Genomic DNA, 25225 nt, shown 5'->3' on the forward strand with positions numbered 1-25225 from the left:
GTGTGCATATGTTATATTAATGCATTAACCTCTTGCTTGGATCCTTTCTGGTCTTTGTTCTCTCTCCTCTGAATATTGCATATTTTGTCAGTAATGGACTCATGTGACCTATATATAGGTTAAGTCTGCATATGATTCCTGAATGTGCCTTGAAAGAGTTGTTTGCCCTAGAAAGGTTTTCACTGCTGCACACAGATGCATATAAACACATAGAGAAAGTACCCTAACCCAAGCAGCAGATTTGAAGGAAGATGAGATAGTACTCGTGATATGAAATAGCATGTTACTTTACTATGATCTGATTCTCTAAATTGGTAAATATTAAATATGGTATCAAGAATCTCCCTTCCCCACTCTCTGGTGTCCTTAGATGTTTACTATCCATTTTATTTATTTTCTAAGTATAATTAAAGATGTTAGTGCACATAATAATCTGCAAACCTTCTTTTTAGGAGCCATTTTTAAGTAATAAGAGGGGAGAAGATGTTGAAGGGCACAGGAACGTAGTCAAATGAATTATTATGAAATAGCACCAGTTCTGGCCTCCCTTTCCATTTTTCCATGACAATTACATATCTCTAATGGCATTAAAATGAGAAGTTTGGTAGTCAGATTTTAACTTGTTCTTTAATGCATGGGAAACAAATACCCTTTAATTCTGGGATTCGAAGGCATTTTTTATTCTAATATACTTTCTCCAATTAAGAAATGAGCTGTCCCATTTTGCAACCTTGATTAGCTATTTAACCGAAAAAGAACAGCTTGTTTGGATAAGTAGCCCCAAGTTCTATGATTATGACCTTGCCTTGTTTTTAATAAAACTCACCTGAAAATCTTAGTGCTGCTGCCCAAATGTCTCAGATTTCTTCTCTACTTAGAGATGCGTCTGTCTAATCTTTAGACAAAACCAGTTGTTTATGCTCTTCTGAGAGAACATGTGGGGTTTACACATCCCTACACAGGTTGCCCAATTAACATTTGTCCCCTTGGATTACACTGACTAAGGCATAGGGTTGTTCATGCAACTTTTAAGCGGGTCTTCCTAACTTCACTTCTTCCCTTACAGCGTTACAAAAGGGCATTAACAATTATCATTCCTTTAGTGAATGTTGCCTGTCAAAAAGATTTCAGCCAGATTATTAATCGCCACAACAGTGCTGAGATGGTACATACCTACTCTTGACTAGCTTACATTCCTTATCTCACTATGCCTGGTTTACGTGCATACTATTCTGTGCTCTTACTATGCATACTGAAGTCTTACCATAGACAGACCTGGTGCAGACATAACTACATGCATTTCAAAGCATGTTATTTACCGCCGCCGCCCACCCCCACCTCCCATAGGGTGCAATAAATCCTTGATACTTGTTTCACTTTATCAACAAAAATATATTTAGATAATTTTTAATCTGCTAGTCTGTAAATCTTTAATCTGCTTGCTGACCTGTAATGATGGACTTCCGTACATAAGAGAATGATGATAAACATGAATTTGTATTCTAGTAGGTCCAGGCCCCAAATCAGGATGGGGGCCTCACTGTTTCAGGCATTATACCTACATACAATAAAAGACAGCCCCTGCTCTGAAGAGCTTCAGCCTAAATAGAAAAGACAGATAAGGCAGGGAGGGGGAAGGATGTAGCATATCAACAGAGCAATCAGGATGATGGGTGGCAAACATGTGCTTCATTTGGTTAGCTGTCCATTTATATGTAGTGGGAGACGGTGTGGGAAGGGGGAAGGCATGAGGTACTAGGAGCATGGAAACAGGAGAAGGAATGGCAATATGGATAGGGGAGGGAAGGAGAAAAGGCAAGAGGGGAAGGTGGAGGGCAGCGAGAGTAAAGTTACAGCAGATAGACTGTGGTGGTGGGTGGAGGGAGTTGGAAGAATAACTACTCAGAAGCAAAACACAAGAAAATAAAAATTGAATACTATTATGGCCCACCGCTGCACTGGGATTAGTGTGGGGGGACCCTTATAGTTATAGTCCTTGATTCGAATGGGACCGTGCAGGAACATGAGGGTCCACTCACACTAGTCCCTTTGCAGGACTTAGTTTGTGAGATCTGGTGAGATCACAGACTCAGGACATGGCTACAGGCCCTAACAGAGGGCATCAGTAGTCTGCTGAGTCCATAGGATGCAAATTAACACTTTACAGTGAAATTAGTCAACTTTAGAAACCATCTAAGGGATTCGCAAAAGCCAGCAGTCTGACACAGGTGGTTTATAGCAAAAGGTGCAACAAAATTCTAATCGTATGGTCATTTAAAGTGGTTTCTTCAGATAAAGGACTGGCTATGATCGTTAGTCCTTATTTAGTGCAGGTTTCACTACACATATTTACATGATAGAGTGTAACAAGCTTGAAGGAGTATTCAGAAGAAAAGTAATTTTGTCTGAGACGCCTTAGTCCAAGTTTCCGCCTGGAGGCAGTAATTATGGCCAAATTCTACTAAACTCACCTGGAAATATGGATTTCTGATTGTAGCCCTGACAGACCTTTCACTAATCTATGTCAAGTGTCACTGTAATGACAGTATATAGGGCCAAATTCTAAATACATTGGTCTAAAGGAGAGGAGAATTTGGCCCTTTAGAGTGCATTCTCTCAATAAGGTTACTCTATGATCACATACAATAAAATATGCTTACTGACTGAAAAGAGAATTCTTCTAACAGACTAACTGGAAGCCAGCACATAATGGACTTTTTATAAGTGTCAGCATTTTAACAATACATTTTTGTAGATTTTTCCTGTGGATCTGGAACAAAGCAGTCCCAATTACTAATAGACATCTGAAAATGTTAACAGTAAAGACTCAGTAATACTCCAGAAAGTTATTTGGATCCAGTCTCTGTTTGAAAGAAAACGGTTTAGGAACTCTGAGCCAAATTCTCATGTACACTGGTGTCAATCCAGAGTGATTGTAATGGAGTTATTGCAAATTTACTCTACTAAGACTCAGGATAGAATTTGGCCCTATGCTCATTTCATTCTAATGGTCCATTACATTTCTACAGTAAATAAAAATCTAATCAAAACACATTTGCATTAAAATAACAGCCTGAAACTGCAGACAAGCGCACGTTTCCATATTGTAATTCCAAATATTTCTCTTCACTATGTAACTCAGGTCACCAGTTCTGGTGCATTGTAATACTGCCCTGTAGATTGAAAGAAACTTCTGCCTTTGGAAAGAGTTTTCTGTTTCAAAATGCACAAACTGAGATGCTACGGCATATAAGGGTGGATTGTGCAAGTTTCAGTGGGAGGACTCAGGTTCTTAATGTTAAGCATGTGCTGTAGTTCTTTGCTGGATTGTGGCCATAGTGCTCAGGGCCTTCAGGGTCAAGCCCCTGTGCAGTGTCTGACTGGGGAACTGTGTGATTTGAGCAGGCATCTCGTCAGAGATTTAATCGCTACCCTGAGTTGCTTATCACTGTGTACCTTTAAAGAGCCCCAAAGCCCTTCTCCAAATGTTATCAGATAACATTTCATGGGACTGCCTGTGATTCTTGTCAGCGTGAATGTTGTATGTTCAGCATCTACAATATTACATTATAGCTGTGCTATTTTAGGTTTCTCTCCAAGCAAAATTGAAACACATACCAGACCGCTTTGCTTGTTTGTTTGAAGTCTTTACTTCATTCAGGAGAAAAAAACCAACAACGCTGCAACAAAGCAACTAGCCCTTAACAGTAATCACCCAAACCATGCAGTCATCCTGCCCAGACCTGGGAATGGGGAACAGCCTAGACAGCCAGGCTGCATGTGCAGGAAACTGAGTGTAAGTGGGGTTTAGCCTCAGAACGCTCAGCCCTGCCTTGTATTGTAGTGGCACTGGTCACTATGGGTCCAATCCTGCAAACGTGTGTAACATGAGTAACTTTAGTTGTTAAGAAGGCCACTCACATGACTTTAGTTGGTTACAGGATTGAGCCCTTTGGGTGGAATTCAGTCTAGTGCAGAGGTCCAACCCCAATCAAATTGCATTTTCACCCTGTTTTGGGGTTTTAATTGGGATGTAAGTGGTGCACAGACACTGTGTTTTCATGAGAAAGGGTAAAAATTCCTCCCTTTAGGCTTCTCCCTTCTCCTTACTCAGAAAAATCATAACTGAAGTCAACAAATTTTGCTGGGAGGGGCGGGGGGAGGTGGAGGGTTCACTCACCTGGAGTTCAAAAAAGCTCAGACTTCCAGGGATATTCACCTTAATGGGTAGGTGAAAATTTCAGCCCCAAAGGTGAATTTTTCAGTAAAGTATGTGTGAGTAAAAACAGTTGATTATAAGGAAAACTGTTTTACAACTTTAATTAAAATCAGGCCAGAGCATCAGTTAGAGTTAGTCAGTGTAGCTCTGTTGAAGTTAAAGGAGCTACAGGGATTTATACCAGCCGAGGATTTTTGCCTGTACATGTGGATCACTGCATTTTGTGGTATTATGTGCTAGGGTGTAATTGCGGGAACAAATATTAAAGGTAGAAAATCTCTCAGAAATAGGACCAAATTCTGCTCTTGATTATACAATGTAAATTGAAATCAGTGGAGTTCCTCCTGATTTACAGCTGAGTAAATGAGAACAGAATGTGACCCAAAGTCATTTGCTTCTCACAATGCACAGAATGCATGTTACACAATCATTGTAAAAAGAACAGGAGTACTTGTGGCACCTTAGAGACTAACAAATTTATTTATTTATTTATTTATTTGTTAGTCTCTAAGGTGCCACAAGTACTCCTGTTCTTTTTGCGGATACAGACTAACATGGCTGCTACTCTGAAAACAATCATTGTAGTTAGAAATAAATCATCACATACAATAAAACAACAGCTATATTTTACCCTTTGATAATGCGGTTTCACAGGGGTTGGGTGAAGGGTGATTTAGTTTGATTCTCTCCCTGCTGTTTTTCTGTTTCAGATGGCAAATAATCCTTGTACCAGGTAACATTCCATGCATGCTCTGCACGTCAGCTGGAGTCAGTCCCTTACAGTGACTCTGGAAAGAAGAAAAAAGAATCACTATCACAGCTATGGCAGCACCAAAGAAAGTTCTGCTCTCCTCCCCTCCCGATGGAGGCTGGGGATGGATGATTGTTGTTGGCTGCTTCCTCGTTACTATCTGCACTAGGGCTGTAACAAGGTAAAATAGCTTCTTATCAGGCTGACTCTTTGTAATCTTTTCTTTTCTTTTCTTATAAAGAGAAAAATAAGAAAGATACTCTGTAATGGCTAATAGTTGAAGTTAAAGGAATCAATTCTGTCTGTACTCTTTACTATCCTTCTAACCTGTTTTGTTTTTGAAGGCCTCCTGAAATCTGTATGGGGCTGGGACAGCTAAGAGATTAAGATTCCTCCAATATTAGTCCTGCTTAGTCCCCGATGACAGCTGTTATGCCCTGTCCAAGAACTCCTATCATCACCCTTACTATTCTGCACTATCAGAGTTACTTCATGCTGTAGTTGTTCAGTGGGGACTAGAGGAGGCAGTCAGGGTCTTTCCAGGCCCTGTGTCCCTCTCTGACCTTCCTGTGATTTGTTTTGGCCAGTTCCTGTGGATTTGTTTGACTCTTGGGTATATCCGATTGAGCTGTTGTGTAATCTCTTTGCTCTCTACAAGCATTTCAGGTGCCATCCTGCATGAGAGCTGTGACCTAAAGAGGCCCTTCACCATATATACCTCAAGTATCCTAACTATGCAGGGAATATTTGTTGCTGTATTCCTCAAAAATAGAAGGAGAGAAAATAGGCTAACATACTCTGAAAAGCTCATCTATACATTTGGGGACAAGAAGGTTCCTTCTGCTGGTGTTGCCAGTAGTTTACTGACAGTTTACTATACATGGGAGGATGGTCTATGTTAATATGAACATGTAAACTGTATGAGGGATATCAGAGACAGGCAGCACAGTATGTGAGGGGCATTGGAGCCAAGGGTCTCATTTGAACTGGCAACACGATACAATTACAACTCTTCTTACCTACATAATGTATTTCTTTTTAAATAAAGCTGCCAGACTTGATGAAGGAATTGTGTGGTAAGTCTCATAAACACTTGTCTATAACCATGTAAATGTTGATCTAGTGCTACCATATTACTACAGTTACATGAACTACATACTAACACTACAAGTTTTTCTAAAGGCAGTTTTGTCCCCATAACGTTTGCTTTTTTGCATGTGAAATACATTGATTTGCATTATAGAACTGATATAATTGATGCTATAGTTCCTAGAACAGATGCATCTGGAATCTGGCTTTGAACTGAGAGACAGTTGATTGATTGGGGACAGAGCAGGAAGACCACCCAACAATCCCTTGCTTATTTAGCAAACTTGAAATATTCCTATTTCTCAATCAGATATTGGATGTGTGGATATTTTATTTTAAAGTATCAAAAAACACCACTAAATAGTGGTATGGTGCCACATGAGCAGTGAAGGAGACCGTGGAATTCCATGGTGAATTTGAGATCAGACATAGATACAGCCAGAAGACCTGATGAAAGGGTCTACTTTACCAGACTATATTTGAGAATTACACTGTGACTCTCATCCTTACCGATGCTTTCATTCCAACAAAACTCTTATTGTTTTTCTTTAGTAACATGTTCCTAGTAGTACATAAATGCATTTTATCCTAAAGGTCAATTTTGTTCATTCATGTGATATGGAAAGATGGCAGATACACCCTGCACTTTGATGTTGTGGATTCAGGAAAGAAGAAGAATGTCTGTATATATTCTCAAGTATCAGGGGGTGGCCGTGTTAGTCTGTATCCACAAAAATAACAAGGAGTCCAGTGTCACCTTAAAGACTAAGATTTATTTGGGCATAAGCTTTCGTGGGCAAAAAACCCACTTCTGCACCTGAAGAAGTGGGTTTTTTTTACCCACAAAAGCTTATGCCCAAATAAATCTGTTAGTCTTTAAGGTGCCACCGGACTCTTGTTGTTTTTGTATCTATTCTATTGCAACTCGGGCTAATGAAATCAGTGGGGCGTTGGCTCTGTCCACACTGAACTCGTTGTGGGGTCAGAGCCTATGCCCCATCCTGCAGACAGTCATGCACACAACTTAACTTTATGCACATGAGTCTCATTGATGCCATACTTCATAAGCTTGTCAGAGCAGGGGTTGTGTTATTTGATCTGCAATAGGAGGTACCTAAATAAATAGTACTAATAAGTCTAACATTAATTGGCATCAATATAGACAGGGTGTGTGTGTGTGTGTGTGCGGGGGGGAGATCTGCTTACTATTTGTACTTCAACATTCTACCTTATTGGCCAGATTTGAAACAGATGGCCTCCTGTCTTTGTGTTCACAATGCATTCACGAGTATTTACAGCCACAAAAAGGGAGGGCTGGTCTCAGAATCAGTCTCTGTATGTGAAGAGCCATTCAGAGTCTGTACTGTTAAATCAGCCAGCATTTTGGATCTTTTGTTCAGTTACAGTGTATGCTGCTGTCTGCAGGCATATGGGCACAGGATTCCTTGATTACTGTGAGTTTGTTCCAACCTTTACATAACGGAATAGCATTTTGTGTGTAGGTCTGTATATCTATATGTCTCTGTAAACATGAATTGGAATCCTTCTTCTGCTATCAGAAGTCACTTAGGGCACAGGGAAGATTCTGCCATCCCTGTCTATCATGTTGTTTGCCGGAGTGGCTATCTTGTTGTGTTTCTATAACTTCACTTTTTTACAAGGATAGGTTGTTGGCTTACTGCTCAACCCCTTCTTCCCACAGCCCCCAGCCCTCCGCAGCCTGGAGGACCGTAGACTACTTTTCATCTGGTCCCTCCCTACCCGTTGACCTGTCCTCCTTGGGTGGCCTTGCCAGGAGTTAAAGCTCCCTCTGGCATAGCTCTCAGGGTCATATGCAAACATTCCCACTACATTCAGGTGCAGTCCCCAGGGAAGGAGAAGAGTATCCTTGATGTGGTGGGAAGCGATGGGAAGGCCTCTGCATTCCAATGACCCTGAGAGCTATGCCGGCAGCATTTTAAACTTCTGGCGGGGCCACCCAAACTGGACAGGTCAAAGGATAGGGGCCAGAGAAAAAAACAGTCCCTAGGTCCTCCAGGTTGTGGGGGAGAATGACAGGCCAACATCCTATCCTTGAGAAATGTCTTGGTGCCAACTGACTGAGAGCACAAGGGGTGCAAAGAGTTTTACGGGGATTGCCAGGTCAAATATATGCCTAATAATTCAGTAAAGGTTGGCATATAAAGTCCTTACTGAGAACCAGTAGCCCACTGGTCCATCATAATCACTGCAAATTGTATGCACAGATAATATTTAAGAAGTTATGTCTATACTGAAAATGAGATTCTTAAGGCAGATAACCAGGAGGTGACATGTCTTGGATGGCTTCCTTTCAGGAAGGGGGTAACAGACGCTTATCTCCCTGCCTGGTCGTTGTGTATTGTGTGTGTCTCAACGGAGGCCAATTTGCATACTGAGCCAGATGCTGATTAAGAAATGGCAAAGTCTACAGTAAAGTAGTATACAGGAAGAAACAACCAGCAGGTGGTATCCTGTGTATAAATATGGGCAATGAATTGTTCTGATCTATCTGGGAATGCAAACAGACACCCTGGATCTTTCACTGAGGAGGCAGCTTGACTTGTCTGATGAATGGAAGATCACAGCCAAGCCTGGTTGTAATACACTGGAAGGATTTTGGATAAGTATTGCTCTAAGATTTGAAAATAAGTCTAAGTTCTAGAATGCATGCTATGGTTTTAATTAATATGTAACCATTTGTTTCCATCACTTCTACTTGTTATCACTTGAACCTCTACAGTTTATTAAATAAACGTTTACTGTTTTCGCTATAAACATAACCAAGTGCTGTGTGTTAAATAGAGCATTGATCTGACATGTAATTGGTAAGCTGGGGTGTCCTGCTTCTTTGGAAGCAGCAATTCTGTGAATACTGCAAGTGTCTGGTGGACCAGGGGCTGAACATTCCAGGGAGATGCTTGGGGGGGCTTGGGGGTTGGAATGTGCCTATCGCTAATTTGTAGAGAGAGCAGGGCATGCATAGCGAGTTTTTGTGTTGCCCGTGGCTGATGCAGCCAGGGAGCTGACATATGGCAGACACAGACAAGGCTTCCTCATGCTAAGGGCTGCTGGTAGCGAAGTGCCTTGTGGACCTGGGTATCCCTGGGAAGTATCACAGGTTGAATGATAGGCCAACAACCTAGCCTAGTGAAAAAGTGAAGTTATAGAAACACAACAAGATAGCCACTCTGGAAAACAACATGATACACAGGGATGGCAGGGCCTTCTTCATGTGACTTCTGATGGCCCAGAAGTCATCTGACTAATATATATTAGTCCTTAAAGAGAGAAACAACAATGTAGGACTAGGATAATAGTTTATGGGAGGTTAAAATAAAAGAGGGCAGTATAATTGTCTGCTCTTTTAAAGATTGGCTCTCCTTGTGGAAAGAAATGTCTTCGTTGTCCTTGCCGGATTAAACTGATCTGTCTAATCCCACTACGAGGGTCATACTTGATGACCATTCTGCGACTCATTTGTCATTGTCTCATTTGTTCTTCTCTGATTCAATTAGACAGATATAAACTAGCCATATGAACTACTGTAGGAACTATCCATCCTATGTGCCACATTTTCATTTGTCATTATTTCCTGTACATCGAGAGAGTCTCTCATTTCAGTCTCCATTTTGCAGATGTTTAATGACCCAATGCATTTCCCTTAGAAGTCAATAGGAATCTTTGCATTGACTTTCATAGGATTTGGAACAGACCCAAACCAGGTACCCTTTATCCTGGAATTTAACAGATCAGTATTCATGTTTTCTTTCTTAGATGCATCTCAATTTTCTTTGTGGAGTTCCAGACATACTTTGCTCAGGATTATGCCCGAACAGCTTGGATCCATTCCATTGCAGACTGTGCCACAATGCTGTGTGGTGGGTATTGCACTCTCTGAATAATAAATTGGTTTGTTCTTTAGTCCTGTGGGACACCTGATATTAGTGTATTCACAAGTCATCAGAGCCAATGTAGAAAATTTCTGGTTTCAGGCTGGCTAATGACTTTTGTCCAGCACATCCTGGCTTTGTAGCCAAATGGGTGTAGTATGTCCAAGCTGTATCCCACAGCACAGTTTGGCAAGGAGGGGGCTTTTTTGTACTATTTTGTCTGATACTGAAAAGAAACAGAGCATTTTATTGTCAAGTGATGTGTGTTTTAAGAAATGTTTTTGTGAAAAAAACCTAATGGGAAAGGTCACGGTTTAAGAGGCATTCCACTAGGACTTGTTTTACCTAGTATATTGCAGTTACATTTCAGACTTGACTGTGTTTCCTAGTTCCTTTGGTTCAAGTCACAACCATCGCATCCCTTCACTGAACTTTTTTGTGAGCAAATGTCCTGTGTGTTTTCTTTATGAAATATCCCCTAGGACAGTGGTTTTCAAACTGTGGGTTGCGACCCAGTACTGGGTTACGGAATGTAAGGCACTGGGTTGCGGCGGCTCTGGTCAGCACCACCGACCAGGCCGTTAAAAGTCCCATTGGTGGTGCTGCCTGGCTAAGGCAGGCTAGTTCCTACCTGTTCTGACATCGCGCTGTGCCCCAGAAGCAGCCAGCAGCAGGTCTGGCTCTTAGGCGAGGGGGCCATAGGGCTCCATGTGCTGCCTCCGCCCCGAGCACCGGCTCCACACTCCCATTGTCAGGGAACCGGCCAATGGGAGCTGGGGGGGAAGGGGATGGTGCCTGCAGGCAAGAGCTGCGCAGAGCCATTTGCGTGCCTCCGTCTAGGAGCCGGGCCTGTGGCTGGCCGCTTCCGGGGCACAGCGTGGTTCACGGTGCCAGGACAGGCGGGAAGCCTGCCTCTACACCCCAGCTGCACCGCTGACTGGGAGCTGCCAGAGGTAAGCCCACACCCCAACCCCATGCTCCAATCCCCTACCCCAGCCCCCAGCCCTGCCCTCAAACCTGGAGCCCCCTCCTACATCCCAAACTGCTCATCCCCGGCTGCAGCCCCAGCCCAGAGCCCTGATCCCCTCCCGCACCCCAACCCCCTGCCCCAGTCCTGAGCCCTCCCAAACCCAGAGCCCCCTCCTGCACCCCAAGCCCCTCATCCCTGGCCCCACCCCAGAGCTGCACCCCCAGGCCAGAGCCCCTCCTGGACCCTAAACTCCTCATCCCCAGCCCCACTCCAGAGCCTGCACCCCCAGCCCAGAGTCCTGACCCCCTCCCGCACCCCAACCCCCTACTCCAGCCCAGAGCCCCCTCCCACACCCTGAACCCCTCATTCCCAGCCCCACCCCACAGCCCTCACCCCTGCACCCCAACCCTCTGCCCCAGCCCTGAGCACCTCCCACACCCCAAACACCTCACCCCCAGCTCCGGGCATCACCAATTTTCTTCAACTGAGTCACCAGAAAACAAGTTTGAAAACCACTGCCCTAGGACACCCTTTCTGTACTGGAGTTACACTTAACTTCTCATGGATATCATTTAAAGATCTGCAAAGTACTGTGCAAACTTAGGTTCTGATCCTGCACACATCATATTGCAGGTAAAGTGATCTGCCCATATTCATTGCATTCCAGGATTGAGGCCTAAAATGTAGCCAGACACCTCTGCACCAACTACACCACATCTCATAGGCGAAGATGTGGGGACAAAGTTTTCCACCTGAAACTTTAAGGGAATTTTAAATGGGCAGAGAGAAGAGCACAAAGGTTTCTAGGATTTATACTTCCCGTGGGTGAAACTGGACTTTGACGCTCCACACTGCTCTTTGTGTGTGCAGGGATTTTAACTTTGATATTGCTGGGTCAGCCTATTCCTACCAGAGAGGGAGATCATTTTTACAACTTATAGGTTCTAAGCTTTGCAGTGATGAGGCAGAAGGGCCATCTTTTCATAGAGTAGCAGTACAAATTCCAGAGGTAGCAGGTTTATTGCTGCTGTAATGATAGGGTAATGAACAAAATGCTCCTAACCTAGTCATTGGCTTTGCCTTCATTAATGGACAAACAGCTTTGTCGTAGAGTGGTATTGCCTGATTTAAAATAGCCATTGACCTGATTTTATGGAAAATAGAAAACAGCCATTCCGAAAGGGTTTTTGAGGAGGTCACAAACACCGTGATGTAATGTATGTGAATCTGAAATGTCACTCCAATTAGCTGCAGCAGCAAATTGGTGTTTTTCTCTTGTTTGTCTGGCTTTGGTGCTGATTTTTGTTCCCAAGCCTTGACTGTGATGGTGAAGTGCAGGTGAGTGCACACTGCATTCATTCACTAACTGCATTCATTATTTTTGAAGCCCCACTTGGAAGTTTTATCAGTAACCATCTATCGTGTCAAGTGGGCATCATGCTTGGAGGACTGCTCTCATCTGCTGGACTGATCCTGAGTTCATTTGCCACAAGCCTGGAACACCTCTACTTTTCACTGGGCGTGCTTACAGGTAGGAGGGATTCATAATGTTTGCCCCAGCCATTACCTTAACATTAGAGGGACCACCACTGTCCCACTGACACTGCCCCAGCTGCAGTCAGCAGAGGCTCGCAAGCTGGAACCCCCTTGTTATGAAAGAATGACCAGCTTGCAGAGCATTATGTGGGAGGGCCCCAGGCCTCTGGTATTTGCTCCTGATCTGAAATACCCCAGTTTTGGTGACCGGCCTAGCACACAGCAAAAGTCATCTGTTCAACAGTTGTGTGGCTGAGGGTAAACTTCTCAGATGATAAGAGGGTGGGAAAGAGGATTGTTTGCTTGTTTGTTTGTTGGTAGGTTACTGGCTGGCAGGGTTCCTTTTGGTGTAATGCTTTCGGAGTTTTGTTGTAATATAAATTATAAGTCAAGGCAGACAAAGCTTTGCATTGGTGATTTTTTAAATGATTTAAATCAAGGTAAATGATTAATAAATAAATGAGAGAGAGTCATTGCATCAGTTTCTTAAGTCACCATTGCATGGCTTATTTCTGCCTGCTCTACATTCAGTTAAGAAGCACAAATCCTCCGTTGAATGCATTATCCTAATGCATCCTCCCTTTGAGTTCAGCCACTGTGTCAAAAGAATACCCTTAGTCTGTCCTGTTTTTGTATAGTTGCTTGTACACTAAAGAAAGGGAGAGGTTGCAATAGTTATACTGAAATTCCTTCCTCATTAAAACTGCCACGGTAGCCACGGTGATATAAGCCTTGTACTTGGTCCCCTGCCGTTGAGTAGCAAGTTGGTAGAATTACTATACTTTGTGTGCTGCCAACAGCTTATTTGCTAAGAAAAAAAATTCCTTGTTACAGTGTGCGTTGCTCCTGCATTACAATGTTAATCCTTGTCCAATGTGTTCGTAACAAATAAAAAGGTCCCTTGTAACCCACAGCACCATGTCACATCTCCTCCTATGGCACTGAGGCTTCCTTTATGAGAGCGGTTATGAATATTGAGGAAGAGAAGCAATGAAGCAGTGTACATTAAGTTGTAGACAGTCCATTTCATAAGCAGTGAATTTAGTCTGCAGGGAGTGAGTAGGGAAGAAATGAACTAATAGTAAAAGGCTGGTAGTACTGATGCAGTGAGCTGACCTGTAATCTAGAGGGCAGTTGAGAACAACGCTAGCTTTGTAGTGTCAAAATTCACTGCCCTTTCTGAGGTTTGGCTTTCTTCACAAAGAAATAAACAACAAGAGAACATAAAGTTCTGTTCAAACCTTCCCCCCCCAAAAGTCACAGGTCCTGCCTCAAGACACCCAGGACATCTCTTTTATGTCTGGGTGAGATAACAAGCTGCTGGTCTCAGTGTGTCAATTTAATCCAGGGGTCGGCAACATTTGGCACACGGCTCGCCAGGGTAAGCACCCTGGCGGGCCGGGCCAGTTTATTTACCTGCTGATGTGGCAGGTTCGGCCTATCGTGGCCCCCACTGGCCGCGGTTCGCCATCCTGGGCCAATGGGGGCGGCAGGAAGCCGTGGCCAGCACATCCCTCGCCCGCGCTGCTTCTCGCCGCCCCCATTGGCCCGGGGCGGCGAATGGGGGCCGCGATCGGCCGAACCTGCCGCGTCAGCAGGTAAATAAACTGGCCCGGCCCGCCAGGGTGCTTACCCTGGCGAGCCGTGTCCCAAATGTTGCCGACGCCTGATTTAATCCATTCAGCCCTCTCCCAGCAGAGTCAGCACCTGTTAGCAGGATGGAGTGTTTCAGGCCAACACTGATAGCCTGCTACATCCTGAGAGTCTCCCAAGCTTGTGCTTTCTGCCAAAGGCAATGGGAGAAGTACCTGTGTAACTGAGGGTGCCATTTATTTCAAAATGCCAGCCTGGAATAAGTTTCTGTGTCTGATTCAGAAATCCCTGCAGAAATGCCAGCACTGATGCGAACGTCTGATTCTTGTGCATCTGTCCTTGAAGCTCTGTAGCAAAATCCATGAAATTGTTCCCTGCCCAGATGAATCTAATTAATCTACTAAATAGGAATAGCATCTTGTTCTGAGCCTTTTTAACCTCGGTTCTGAAAGTGGTCACAGCACCTTGAATAAGGACTTTCCCAGGGGATTTAAAACTGCACAGAAACTCCAGCCAGTAGAAATGCAGAATTTCTTCATCTTGTCAAAGAAAGATTCTTGTAGGACATTTTACAGTAGAGAGAAATTCCCTATGCCACCCTTCAGAGATCTGCAAACAGACAAATCTGCCCTGAAAATAGATATTTGGGTTTGTAGCTGAGTGTAACACCGAGCAATGATCGTAGGACCAATGTGCCTGATGCAATGATCTGACAATCTAAATGGGAGGTCCCTCCATCCCCTGGCACTCAGTGATGCCTGGGTACAGGGCCAGGCTACTAATAACTGACCGATGATGCTGTGCTCCTATCTAGCCTGAGTACATGTTCATACGCAAAGCTCATCAATCCTCACTGAGCCTCTGCATGGGTACAGTTTAGTGAGGTTCAACTATATTTGTTTGACTCGGCATCCCTGTTTTTTTCTTCATGTTTTTATCCCATATTCACTAAATTGCGAAATGTGATAATCCACAAAGGGCCATTTCATTATTAGTGCTGATGGGAGTGGGTTACTTGGTTTAATTTAATGTATCCTGTTACTTATATTCAGTATTAAACAACCTTCATTCTACTTTTTTCCCTAGGACTTGGATTTGCACTTTGTTATTCTCCAGCCATAGCAATGGTGGGCAAATATTTCAACAAAAAGAAAGCACTGGCTTATGGGATAGCCATGTCAGGGAGCGGAATCGGTACCTTCATTCTGGCCCCTGTGGTCCAACTCTTGATTGAACAATTTTCCTGGCGTGGAGCCTTACTCATCCTGGGCGGTTTTGTTTTAAATCTCTGTGTCTGTGGTGCCCTGATGAGGCCTATTACTCTTAAGGAGGACCATAAACACCCTCCTGAGTTTCTTGAACAGGAGTATGTCTCAGAAGCACAGAAGCAAGACTTAAAGCGGTTGTCTATCTGTTCACCTTTAATCAAAGCATGGTCCCATGAATGTCTATGCTGCTGCTCCTGGCAAGAATACAACTTCTTACTGATGCCAGACTTCATGGTGCTAGCAGTGTCTATTTTATTTATGGCATATGGCTGTAGCCCTCTTTTTGTCTACCTAGTGCCTTATGCTTTGAATGTTGGTGTGAGTCATCAGCAGGCTGCCTTCCTTATGTCCATACTTGGTGTCATCGATATCGTTGGTAATATCACCTTTGGATGGTTGACAGACAGAAGGTAATGACAGACCGCAAACTAGTTATAAGCCTTTTCATGTGGGATAGCTAGGTGTAATGCTCGCTAACGTACATTTTGAGGACATTACAATGGCTTGCATTATTTTTCCAATAGATCAGCTCAATTTATGGTATTTATACAACTTTCAGAAATGCTCATTTTTTACCTTAGTTTTCATCTTTGAATTAACTTATACTTCTAATTTTCATTTTTAGAAATTAATAACATTTGTCCAAAGTTGCTCTTGTCTATAGTGTAAATGTAGCTCAGCGTTCAGTGTATAGTAAGCATTACCTTCTGTGCCAGCTCTGTAGAGGATGTGATCTACTATTTCTGCCTTTCTATCTCATTTGCGCTGCTGTCGTGGCACAAAAGGGATGAAAGATCTGGCACTGTATTGTAATGCATAAACACAAACGGGCAGAGTTAAGGTTGTATGTGAATCCTAACTTCTGCATTTCCTGAGGTTTTAGTGCTTAGCCGTGTTTTGCTACCTTTACTCCATCGTGACATTTTGTTGTATGCAATGTCTATAATACTGGTGGCGAAGATCAGGTGAGTGTGGCAGCAGGCTATTCTAAAGGTCTTCATGCTTATTCTTTCAGTCATCATACTTATTCAGGACACTGGATATTTGAGTCAATGCGAATTGTGGATTTGATTCTTCTCTCACTTACACCACTTTTAATTTCATTGCATCAGTACTGATTTACACCAGTAAAAGTGAGAAGAGGGAATAAGGTCATTTATCTTATTTTTGCAAAATATTAGGAACAGTCTTAGTGAGCTTAGATATAAATACAGAAGAGTACAGTAACTCCTTGCTTAACATTGTAGTTATGTTCCTGAAAAATGCAACTTTAAACGAAACGATATTAAGCGAATCCAATTTCCCCATAAGAATTAATGTAAATGGGGGCGGGGGGTTAGGTTCCAGGGAAAAAATTTTCACCAGACAAAAGACTATATATATATATATATATATATATATATATATATATACTGTGTGTGTGTATACACTTATACTGTGTGCGTGTATGTGTGTATATATATATATATATATATATATACACGCACACAGTATAAGTTTTAAACAAACAATTTAATACTGTACACAGCAATGATGATTGTGAAGCTTGGTTGAGGTGGTGGAATATTTCCCAGGGAATGTCTTAGTGCTGAATGATGAACTAGCACTCGGCTGAGCCCTCAAGGGTTAACACGTTGTTAATGTAGCCTCACACTCGACAAGGCAGCACAAATGGAGGGATGGGAGACAGAATGGCAGACAGAGACACACACCCTGTGTGAGAGAGAGATGCGCATTGCCCCTTTAAGTACGCTGACCCCCACTCTAAGTACATTGCCTTTTTAAGTAGATCAGCAAGTTGAGACAGCAGCTGATGTTAGCAAGCTTGTAGCGGCACAAACAGCTCCTGCTCCCGTTTTGCTACCGGTGTGCTGAAGCTGCAGGGAAGCGGGGGAGGGGCTTTTGCTGCCCGAGCGGCCCCAAGTGAGCGGCTCAATCCGGCACGGCTGCCCTGTCAGCCGCTTTTGGGTATTTAGATAGCCGTCCGGGGGGAAATCCCGGACATTTTTAGCTTTTTACAAATTCCCCCCGGACGGCTATTTAAAGACCCAAAAGCCGGACGTGTCCGGGGAAACCCGGATGGATGGTAACCCTAGTTGAATGGGCCTGGAGGTTGAACTACCCTCACCTCACCCAGGGTGGTCCCCAAGAAAACTGAGGCACATGCATAGTGTAGGGAAGCTTGCACTGCTGTCCTTACTGTGTGTTCTATGGATAGATAGAGAACTTCACTATCCAGGTTTGTCAATCAAGCACAGTGTTAGAGCCCTCACTGGCTGGGTTTTGCACTTGGAAAGCTGTGTATTAAGCCAGACATTAAAACTGTGCAGCATAGAAAAGACAGGGAACAGGTTAACACAGAAAATATCCCAGGACACAACCATATGTTAATTGCATGTGGTAAACTAATAGGTCTGGAAGTGAACAGAAACAAAGAGGAAGTACACATGATTGACTTATCCTTCCTCTTTTTAAAATCTGCAGGTGTCTGAAGAACTACCGCTATGTTTGCTACCTCTTTGCTGTGGGAATGGATGGCCTCTGTTGTCTCTTCCTTCCTGTTCTCCAAAGTTTCCCTATGCTTGTGCCATTCTCATTTACCTTTGGGTATTTTGATGGAGCCTACGTTACACTGATCCCTGTCGTGACAGCAGATGTAGTGGGAACTGCTTCCTTATCATCAGCCCTAGGCGTAGTGTATTTTCTTCATGCACTCCCTTATCTAGTGAGTCCACCCATTGCAGGTCAGTTCACAGATGACTCTACTGTACTGTTTATACTGTTACTCCGCATTTACCTTCTGAAAGCAGAATGATTTATTTATCTAGAGCTGGTCAGACATGGGAAGTAATTTTGTGCAGAAATTTTGTTCCATATGTTTCATAGAAATTTCAAACACTGATGAAAAATGTCATTGAAAAATCAAGTTCTGGTAAATGTTGCCCATCTCTAACTTACAGCCATCAAAATTACCCACTTTTGTGGAAAAACACATTAAAGGGTGAAAATACAGAGCCTAAAATCATAGAACTGTAGGGTTGGAAGGGACCTCCCGAGGTCATCTAGTCCAGCCCCCTTTGCTGAGGCAGGACCATGTAAACCTAGATCATCCCTGACAGGTGTTTGACCAACCTGTTCTTAAAACTTACTATCATGGGGATTATTCTACAACCTCCCTTGGAAGCCTTTTCCAGTGCTTAACTATCCATATAGTTAGAAATTTTTTCCTAATCTCTAATCTAAATCTCCCTTGCTGTAGATTTAGCCCATTACTTTTGGTTCTACCCTCAGTGGACATGGAGAACAATCGATCACTGTCCTCTTTATAAAGGCCCTTAACATATTTGAGGACTGGTATCAGGACCACCCCCCGTCTTTTTTCCCCCCCTCAAAACTAAACATGCCCAGCTTTTTAAACCTTTCCTTGCAGGTCTGGTTCTTTAAAACTTTTATCATTTTTGTTGCTCACCTCTGGACTTCAATTTCTCCACATTTTCTTAAAATGTGGCACATGGCTGGACATAGTACTCCAGCTGAGGGCTTACCAGTGCTGAATAGAGCAGGACATTTATCTCCTGTGTCTTACATACAACACTCCTGTTAATACACCCCAGGATCATATTAGCCTTTTTCACAAATGCAAAACATTGTTGACTCTCATTCAATTTGTCATCCACTGTAACCCTCAGATCCTTTCCAGCAGTATTAGTGCCTAGCCGGTTATTCCCTACTTTGTAGCTGTGCCTTTGATTTTTCCTTCTTAAGTGTAGTATTTTGCGCTTGTCTTTATTGGCTTTAATCTTGTTGAAATCAGACCAGTTCTCCAATTTGTCAACGTAGTTTCAATTCTAGTCTATGAAAATATTTAATAGTATTGGACACAGGACAAGTACCCCACTAGTTTGACAAGAACCATTTATAACTACTCTTTGATTATGGTCTTTCAGCCAGTTTTGCACCCACTTTATAGTAATTTAATCTAGACCACATATCCCTAGTTTTCTTATGAGAATGTCATGTGGGACTATGTCAAAAGCCGTGCTAAAATCAACATATATCACGCCTACAGCTTCCCCCCCCCCCGTCCATTAGCCCTGCCAACAAAGGAAATTAGGTTGATTTGGCATGATTTAGTCTTGACAAATTCCTGTTGGCTATTCCTTATAATCCTGTTATCCTCTAGGTGCTTGCAAATTGATTGTTTCATAATTTGTTCTAGTGTCTTTCTGGGTACTTATAATTCCCCAGGTCCTCTTTGTTCTCTTTTTAAAAAGATAGGTACTATGTCTGCCCTTCCCCAGTCTTCTGTGACCTCACCCATCCTCCATGAGTTCTCAATGATAATTGCTAATGGTTCTGAGATTGTTTCAGATGGTTCCTTAAGTACCCTAGGATGAATTTCATCAGGCCCTGCTGACTTGAAAATATCTAATTTATCTAGATTCGTAGATTCCAAGGCCAGAAGGGACCATTATAATTATCTAGTCTGATCTCCTGTATAACACAAACCATAGAATTTCCCCAAAATAATTCCTAGAATTTTCATATCTTTTAGAAAAAACATCCAATCTTGATTTTAAAATTGCCAGTGGTGGAGCATCTGCCACCACACTTAATAAATTGTTCCAGTGATTAATTACTCTTAGCATTAAAAAATTACTTCCTGTCTGAATATGTTTATTGTCAACTTCCAGCCATTGGATCCTGTTATATTTTTTTCTCTTGGACTGAAGAACCCATTATCAAATATTTGTCTCCATGTGTAAGTACTTGTAAACTATAATCAAGTCAACTCTTAACCTTCTCTTTGTTAAGCTAAATAGATAGAGCTTCTTGAATCTGTCTCTATAAAGCAAGTTTTCTAATCTGTTAATCGTTCTCATGGCTCTTCTCTGATCCCTCTCCAATTTATCAATATCTTTCTTGAATTGTGGACACCAGAATTGGACACAATATTCCAGTTGTGGTTGCACCAGTGCCAAATACAGAGGTAAAATAACCTCTCCACTACTACTCGAGATTCCTCTGTTTCTGCACCCAAGGATTGCATTAGTCCTTTTGGTTACAACATCACTCAGGGAGTTCATGTTCAGCTGACTATCTACCATGAGCTCCAATTTTTTTTCAAAAGCAACAAAGAGTCCTGTGGCATCTTAAAGACTAACAGATGTATTGGAGCATAAGCTTTCGTGGGTGAATACCCACTTCGTCAGACGCATGCCAGACAAAGTGGGCATTCACCCACGAAAGCTTATGCTCCAATACATCTGTTAGTCTTTAAGATGCCACAGGACTCTTTGTTGCTTTTTACAGATCCAGACTAACACGGCTGCCCCCATCCATTTATAGAACCTCTTTCCATTGCCTTTTATGTCCCTCGCTAGATGTAACTCATTTTGTACCTTAGCTTTCCTGATTTAGTCCCTACATGCTTGTGCTATTCTTTCATATTCCTCCTTAGCAAGTTGTCTGTTTCCACTTTTAGTAGGATACCTATTTGATATTCAGGTCACTGAAGAGCTCCTGATAGAACCACATTGGCCTTTTGCTGTCTTTCCCTCACATTGGGATAGTTAGCTGTTGTGCCTTTAATATTAACTCTTTGAGAAACTGCCAGCTTTCCTGAACTCCTTTTCCACTTAGATTTTCTTCCCATGGGACCTTACCTATCAGTTCTCTGAGTTTGTTAAAGTCTGCTTTTGTGGAGTCCATTGTCCTTATTCTGCTGCTCTCCCTCCTTCCTTTCCTTAGAATCATGTAATCACATTCACCCAAAAGGCATGAAGAGCCACAGACAATCCTGATATGAATCCTGTGGAGGTCAGGACATCCATGCAGGGTGCATCCCCTCCTCAGCCCTGGCAACATAGCCCTCTACACTGCAATTAAAAACCCGTGGCTGGCCCATGCCAGCTGATTTGGGCATGTGGGGCTCAGACTAAGAGACTGTTTAATTGCTGTGTAGATGTTTAGACTCAGGCTGCAGCCCAAGCTCTGGGACCCTCCCGCCACACAGACGCCCATGACAAATTTTGGTGAGAAGAGAAAACACTTGGAGCAGAGGAGAGCATCTGGCCCATATTAAAAACAAAAGTCCTCCTCCAATATTGTAAAGAGGTAACAAAGCCAGAAGAGAACAGAGGAGATTAGCAGTTAACATGGGCGGTGGGTGAGCCATGGGCTCAAGGAGGCTAGCCCCTGGCCCAGCCCGCCCCTTCCATCTGAAGCCCCGCCCCCCCCCTGCCCCGGTAGCCTGAGCACCCCCAACTCCAGAGTGCCAGGCGGGCGGTGCGCTCCCCCACTGCCCAAAGCACCGACAAGCGGTCCCAGCGCCGGGTGGTGTGGCCCCAACCCTGGAGTGCCAGGCAGTGTGGCCCCCACCCCGGAGTGCCGGGTGGTACAGCCCCAGAGCTGTGGGTCCCCCTGTGCTGGGTGGCTCCAGCCACCCCAAGTTCCGGCCACAGGCCGGCTGCCCTAGTCACAGCCACAGCAGGCTTTCCGGAAGAGGAGCAGCCTGCCTGGGCTAGGGCCAACTCGCGGCAAGCAGAAGGGAGCCTCAGGGCAGAGCGTGGGCAGGGCCACACGGGGCTATTTGGGGAGGCATAGCCTTTCCCAGCCTATGATATGCACCGCCCATGGTAGTTAAGAGAAAACACCTTAGTGTGGCTTTGCTTTTCAGTTTGTGTATTTTTATAACATTTTCAAATATTAACAGTCCCGATGTGTTCTTCCCTTGTGACTGATCAAAGTAACCTCTCTTTGATGTTTTCATTGTGTTGGTGAGGAAAAGATCCCTGTGGATTAGTTGTTTTCTAAATGCGATGTAAAATTCATGTGGGCCTTAGCACTAAGTGATGGAAAAGAGAAAGGAAAATAAATAAACAGTATTTGAGTCCACTTGAGCCCTGAGCAGAGGGCCAGTGCATGACCTACACACCACTTGGGTCCCACTTAAGCCCTATTTTGATGGAGTGAATTCGGCACACTAAAAACAAATGGAAATTCAGGGGCATACAATGAAATAATGCAGCACATTGTTATTTAATTGTTTCATGTAGTTCAGCAATATAAAAAGTGCAAAAATGTATCTTTTGCTGTGAAATTAAATAACCCTTGAGTTTTAATCAAAGGATGTTCTTTTATAGACTTTAGGATCCAGAGAGCTTTATCCATTCATTTCAGAAATGTGGCATGGATTAGGCAGTGGGGTTTACTGTTGAATTTCTTTAGTGTGGGCTGGCAATAGTCTATTCAATTCTATTCAGGTTCTTAAGTAGCCATCATCATCACCAGGATATCTGAACACCATATCTCTTGCCAGTTTAGTTTAAATTTCTGGCTTGAAAAATGAAGTAGGGATTAGGACAGTGATGTCCTGATCATTCCACAGAAAGGATTTATATCCATTTTGAGTGATGTGGGAAGATCAGCGATTCATAATGCCTTTCTTGAATAGCCATAGTACAGTATATATATATATTCATTTTGTATTTGCAGTTCACTCCAAGTTCAAATTCACCTCTGCTTTTGATGCTTTTTAATTTGATTTGTCACAGCAAAAATATGAATTGAACATTTCAAGTGACACACAAGCCCAGACAAAGTTTCTGGGTGGGGAACTCATGCACAGAATAGCATTTACTCCCATGATGGCTCTGAGCACATTTTCAGACTGTCAGCTAAATCAATGCTTTTAGAGGATGTTTATATAGGACTGTAGGGAAAACTACAGTGTCCTTTTGTGATGGGGTTATGTTCTGAACAAAAGCTTCTAAAAACTTGAGCTAAGTGTGATGAGATCATTATGTAAGATATTTGTTTTCTTTCCCTGGAGGCAAACTGTATTTTAACTGATGTGTCAGCTATATATGCCTGTCACTTAATCACTGTTGTATGTGATGAACTGCAGTACGAATGCTGTACCGTACAAGGAGTTTGTAAACTATTAAAGACCTTAAAAATTATTTGTTTTCCAATAGGTTGGCTGGTGGATACAACTGGCAGCTACACTGCATCATTCATTCTGTGTGGATTTTCTATGATATTCAGTTCAACATTACTGTGCTTTGCTAGACTAGCAAAGAAAATCAAAAGGACACAGCTGAGGTCACTTACCAGAGATACTGACACAAAACAGCAGATCTGGACAAATGGAGCAACAACTTATTCTGTGTCTGGAGATTTAGATCAAAAGGATGTAGAAATATTGGCCACTGAGGCAAATAGCTACAGCAACAGATGACAAGTGCCATCAGGCTTTGGTATGCAGCACAGCCATGGCTAAGAGAGATGTGACTGCACATGCTACACTCTTGAAGATATATTTTCCCAATACAATGAAAGAAACAAGGCATCTTTCAACTAGATTTTTCTCTCATATTTTAGTAAGATTAAAACTGTGATTTATACAGCTCTAAAGGAAAGTTAGATACAAATGAGGAAAGTTCTTCAGTTAACGTGTGCAGGATATTTTCTGAGTCAGTAATGCTGGCTCCAGAGATAATAGGATGAATCTACTGAGGTAATTGATCATAATCAGGGGTAATTTACATGACCATCACAAAGCAAAACTGAACAATAGAACTTAGATTGAAACTGTTTTAAAAACAGGGCTGATGAAATAAGCTTTTCAATGCTGCACTCTGTTTTGTTTATCAGTGGACTGACCAGCAAAAAAATGTTCCAAGCTTATTAGTCTTTGCCAAATGTTTGAAAATCACTGTTACAAATGCCAATGCCATTGTTAAGGAATTCTGCAGGAGAAGTTGTGTTTTAGACCATATAGAACATTATTTCAAAGTATCTCTGAAGCAGCTTTAATTTTACAGTGTGCCTAAATTTTGTACATAACTAGAATGCAGCTTTATGAGAAATATGATTCTTACAGCTCTGTTCCCAAACTTGCTACAAGATATTTGCCCTCTCCCACTTCAAAGATCCCTGGAGGCTGGATTTCTAGGGGGTAGAGTTCCAGTTCAGGTATTATCCCCTGTTGCTGATCCCTTTTGTGAATAGATGGGAAGGGAGTCTGTGACTGCCATCCCAGCTGGGCTCTAGAGCCCAGTGTGTTTGGTTTGTCCTTCCAGGGTTTTTATGCATGGGACCAGGCATACTGAAATGTAAAGGAGCCAAAGCAAATTCTCATTGCCTGAAATCCAAACCAGACCCAAACCCAGAGAGATCCTTCTCTCTAGAACTCCAGGGGCCAGATCCTCAGTGGATGTGAATCCATGATTTACAACAGATGAGGATCTGGCACTAGTTATTTTTGGCTTGTTTGGGTCAGCAAACAACTACTGACATTTGCTGCTGATTCAGACTCATTGTGTTGGGGGAAAAAAACAATACAATTGGGTGCTTCAGAAAAGCTATGGAGTAAATGTAGCTTGTGGGGTACATTACTGATACATTCATCTATTAAATAATAAAAAGAACGAGGAGTACTTGTGGCACCTTAGAGACTAACAAATTTATTTGAGCATAAGCTTTCGTGGGCTAAAACCCACTTCATCGAATGCATGGAGTGGAAAATACAGTAGGAAGATATATATATACACACAGAGGACATGAAAAAATGGGTGTTGCCATACTAACTATAGCGAAAATAATCAGTTAAAGTGGGCGATTATCAGCAGGAGAAAAACTTTTGTAGTGATAATCAGGATGGCCCATTTCCAACAGTTGACAAGAAAGTGTGAGTAGGGGAAAAATTAGCATGGGGAAATAGTTTTTACTTTGTGTAATGTCCCATCCACTCCCAGTGCAGAGGGGCGTTGCTGGCACATGATGGCATATATCACATTGGTAGATGTGACATCAGCCACACTATCAGAGGCTCGTTCACCTGCACATCTACCAATGTGATATATGTAATCATGTGCCAGCAAT

The 25225-nt window shown here is 42.8% G+C and overlaps 1 protein-coding gene across 1 annotated transcript; it reads left to right on the top strand.

Moving 5' to 3' along the window:
* Positions 1-4915: 4915 nt before the first annotated feature.
* Positions 4916-24784, top strand: SLC16A12 (solute carrier family 16 member 12). Its single transcript, XM_029911398.1, has 6 exons — positions 4916-5151; positions 9855-9958; positions 12328-12471; positions 15156-15747; positions 17822-18081; positions 23317-24784. Exons 1-6 carry the CDS (start codon positions 5042-5044, stop codon positions 23577-23579), a joined length of 1473 nt encoding a protein of 490 aa, XP_029767258.1. The 5' UTR covers positions 4916-5041; the 3' UTR covers positions 23580-24784.
* The last annotated feature ends 441 nt before the right edge of the window (positions 24785-25225 follow it).

This window comes from Terrapene carolina, unplaced genomic scaffold, assembly GCF_002925995.2.
Source record: "Terrapene carolina triunguis isolate 2854851 unplaced genomic scaffold, T_m_triunguis-2.0 Scaffold95, whole genome shotgun sequence".
NCBI lineage: Eukaryota > Metazoa > Chordata > Testudines > Emydidae > Terrapene > Terrapene triunguis.